Raw genomic sequence first — 4,424 nt, forward strand, 5'->3', positions numbered from 1 at the left:
AGGGTTTAAATAAGTTTAAGAGTTTTAACAATTAATCCATTTCTTTTTCAATAGTTTACATTCAGTCCCTACAACTTGATTGTTTTTACATAAGAAAGCGTAAAATTAGTTTGTGTATTTCAATAATTAATCTCCCTCTATCTTTATTACTTTACATTTTGCCCTTAAACTTATAAATCTTTACATAAAAGGTTTAAAATTGACATTGAAAATTTATAAAAAATTATAAATAGCTATTTATTATATATTTTTATTTTTTTTATATATATTTTTGCCGTATCCGTATCTTGGATTTTTGATTTTTGCCGTTTCCCGTATCCGTAACGTCCTCGTATCCTGGTCCCGTATCCGTTCCCGTGCTACTTAGATGAAAACATCCTAACTGATTACTCATGCATAACATCCCAACTGATTACTCATACAAATTCTCCGAATATAATGCATCATTAAGTACAAACCATATCTATATTGAAAACAAAAATATGGAAAAAAGTACATAACTGGTAACTAACAACATGCCCTAAGGATGAGGCGGCAGGTGGCTGCTGCAGAGTGCTGCTGCTCTAGCGGATCCTGTGGTTGCCGGTCATTTATTGTGACTGCTGCCTGGTGTTAGTCGGTCCTCATGGTGATCATGCTGCGGTAATGTATCATTCAGAGCGTGAAGTTGGACGTTTAAACCCACTCGAAGACACCTCCTGAGCAACTGGTGGCTGAGACAAGCCCGATATATCTCTCACATGTGTTACTAGCTCCAAAGAACAAAGTTGGGGATGCTTGTCCGAACTCATAGAAGAGGAAGGCGGGCACTTGAGTAATTATTGGGTCCGAACGGATTCGACTGACGTACCAGCCACGAGAAAGAAAGTCAGGACAGGGTATGCATTGGCGAAGGATGATAAAACATAATTGATGTAATACTAATAGTTATTGTCATAGGGGGAGCAAGGACTCACTTTTCAAACTAGGCATGCATGGTAAAATAATTTCAACATTTAATAATTAATATATTCTCAACATTAAGTTTTCATTCGGCTATATAAGAGGACTTCGAGAAACCCTCTCTATCCCACACTTTATATACTTGTTTGACCCGGAAATTGATGAAAGTTCTCTTGGTAAACCAATTATTACTGAATGCAAACCACACTTCTTATTTATTTCTTACAAGAAATATGATAAACGAACACAAGGATTCGTTTAACTAGAAATCTTAAAAAGTTAATGTTTTGTCAAAAGTAGAATCATATTACAATGGATCAGTGTCATTTTTTTGTTCTATTGTTCGCTTTAACCATTGCTTTTGTGGTGCCATCTATTTTAGCTGATACTATCATTGCAGACACCGAGGATTATCCCGAAAGTGCTAGCAATATTGCCGCCATGGAAGCGTACCCCGAGATGTTCTCGTACGTGAGTTTGTTAATGTCGCTTTTCGTTCATGCAATTGTAGCCGTATGTTTGATTAAATAACATGTGTGCGAATTTCTCTAGATCTTTAATAGATAAAGATTCAACAAGGAGGGATTTACAAGAATCCACCGCAATGAACCCGATTGATAGTTGTTGGAGGGGCAAAGCGGATTGGGCGGAAAACCGACAAGCGTTAGCCCAATGCGTGACCGGTTTTGGAAAGGGGACCACAGGTGGCGCGGGTGGGGAAATCTACATAGTGACGAGTAATTCGGATGAAGACGCAATGAACCCAGCCCCGGGGACGTTGCGGTTTGGTGCCGCACAAAATAAGCCTTTGTGGATCATTTTTGAAAAGGATATGGTCATTACTTTGAAACACACGCTTGTAGTGACTAGTGACAAGACCATTGATGGTAGAGGTGCAAAAGTTGAGATTGCTTTTGGTGGAGGTATCAGTCTTTATGGTGTCAATAATATTATTATTCATGGGATCGACGTCCACGATGTTAAAGCAATGCCCGGGTTTGGATCAAGAGCAGCTTGTGACGGAGATAATATCGGCGCTAAAAATTGTACGAAGATATGGATTGACCATTGCTCGCTTAGTAATGGTCCTGACGGGCTCATCGATGTCACCTTGGCTAGCACGGCTGTGACCATTTCCAACTGCAAATTCACCAGACACGAAAAAGTAAGAGGGGTTGTCTAAACGTACCCCAAAATTTCATTATATCACTCCCTAAAAACATCAAATCAAAGGTATTTATGTTAAATATTACCTAGGGTGGAAAGAAATAATAAAAAAATGAGGGATGGATAGCACATCAGAGTAACAACCATTTAAATTGAATATGTACAATGTTATTTAGTTAACTTTGTAATACACAAACAGGCCATATTGCTTGGAGCAGACGACTCGCACACACAAGATAAATCTATGCAAGTCACGGTCGCGTACAACAAGTTTGAAGGAATCGGTCAAAGAATGCCTAGATGTCGATTTGGCTTTTTCCAAGTCGTTAACAACGAACACAACGGATGGAGTATATACGCGATTGGTGGTAGTATGAATCCTACTATTCTCAGCCAAGGCAACCTTTTCCGTGCTCCCAATGAAAATCACCTAAAACAGGTAATTAAATTCCAATATAATTGATATATTCAATCTAATAAATTTAATGAACATAATTAATCATATAATGCATGTTTAATGTTTTAAAGGTGACAATAAGGTCTAATGCAAAAGAAGAAGAGTGGAAGAACTGGAATTGGAGATCATCAGACAAGGATGTGTTCGAAAACGGAGCCTACTTTGTAGCATCCGGGTCTGATCCGCAGCTAACACATGAACAACATGAGCACATGATTGAAGCTGCACCCGGATCGGAGGTTCCAAACCTCACTGCTGGTGCTGGTGCACTCTCATGTGTGCCCGGACAACCTTGTTAACCGTCTGATAATTTCTTATTTACTTTATAATATCTGTAATCATAAAGGAAATCAGTAAATTTGAAATTATCATTTGGGATAACAGTGATAAGGTTTAATAACATTTTCATGAGTTACATATATACCTTGATTTTTATTTGCATATTTACATGTATATATGTGACCTGTCTTAAAACTTAGATCATCAACCAACTCAAAATAATGTTGAAAAGTTAGTCTAAGGAACACAAATTGAAGGACTTCAAATCAAAGTAAATGTTATTTAAATTATTATTAGTTAATTAATATATGACTATACTCGAGTTACTCCAAAACCTAAGGTATTGTAACTATGAGTATCATTCGGATACCATTACTCATATTGTTTGATCGTAAAAGTACTAAAAACCCAAAGATTTGATTGGTTTTAATTATATTAAAGCTAAACTATTTTTTATCTCAAACTTAGAAGCGATTACAAAAACACGAGATTAGTAAAAAACATGCAATCACTTACGGTTCTAGGTTTGACGTACTACTTAGTTGCAATACTTTGTATGTGATAAAATCTATATCTATCTATAATATATATAAACGAAAACCCTAAAATCATAAGTGTCGCGATGTGGTCGCTCCTCCTTTTTATGGAAGCCACCAGATTGCTTGATTTTTAAATTGAGGCCTCTCATTAATTTAACCCAAATTTATGGAGACTTTTCGGGTTTGAAAAGTAACAAATGTTACACTATGTAAAGTCATTTTTTGTAACTTTATGCATTTATGTACTTTGTTTGCGTAGAATATGAATTGCAATTAAAAATGATATATATATATATAGTAGAAGTATAGAATGCAAACCCATTTTAGTTGTGAAAACCCTATGTAACATTGTTTTTTTTTTGCACACGTAATATATGTTGTAACATTTAATACAAAACATCGAAAAATAAAAAAAAATGTTTTGCTATTTTTAACATTTTTTTACTAATTTTTATATATGTTTTCAGGAGAGAGAAAAAGTTATTTTTATATTTACATTTTTTATTCACTTTAATTGTGAACCACATGATTCAAACTTTAATTAAAAGCATGTGGTTGAGAATAGGTTTCCAGAGTTTTCACAACTCTAGTGAGTTTTTATTTTAACCTAACCCTATATATATATATATATATATATATATAAGATTTGGATCAAATACAAATGAAATTAACGTAGTGAGAATCAAGTAATCAAGTAAGTAATTATATATAAAAGTAGATTAATTATGTAATTACATCATAAAGTAATTACGTAACTACTCTACTTGTATATATAATTACTCTATTTGATTCTCACGTTTAGCACGTTAATTTCATTTGTACGTTAACTTTCCCCTATATATGTATGTATGTATGTATAGGGTAAGGATCCTAAGAGAACTATTGGCAAATTAAGAACTTTGAGAACCATTTTGGACCACTAAAAAGACCTTTAAAAAAATATAATACTATTACACTAATCCAATACAAAAATTGCATATATGCAATTCAACATTATTGCACATATCAAGATACATACTAATGCGCATATGCAATAAAAA

General features: G+C 34.4%; 1 protein-coding gene across 1 annotated transcript; it reads left to right on the forward strand.

Annotated features, from left to right (window-relative positions):
• Positions 1–1,254: 1,254 nt before the first annotated feature.
• LOC143601993 (pectate lyase 4-like) lies at positions 1,255–2,865 on the forward strand. The gene is made up of 4 exons (XM_077079251.1): positions 1,255–1,409; positions 1,495–2,107; positions 2,309–2,548; positions 2,638–2,865. Exons 1-4 carry the CDS (start codon positions 1,255–1,257, stop codon positions 2,863–2,865), a joined length of 1,236 nt encoding a protein of 411 aa, XP_076935366.1.
• The last annotated feature ends 1,559 nt before the right edge of the window (positions 2,866–4,424 follow it).

The sequence above is a fragment of the Bidens hawaiensis genome, unplaced genomic scaffold (assembly GCF_021521415.1).
Source record: "Bidens hawaiensis isolate Kalapana, Puna unplaced genomic scaffold, B.hawaiensis_p1.1 tig00057744_1, whole genome shotgun sequence".
In the NCBI taxonomy this organism is placed as follows: domain Eukaryota; kingdom Viridiplantae; phylum Streptophyta; class Magnoliopsida; order Asterales; family Asteraceae; genus Bidens; species Bidens hawaiensis.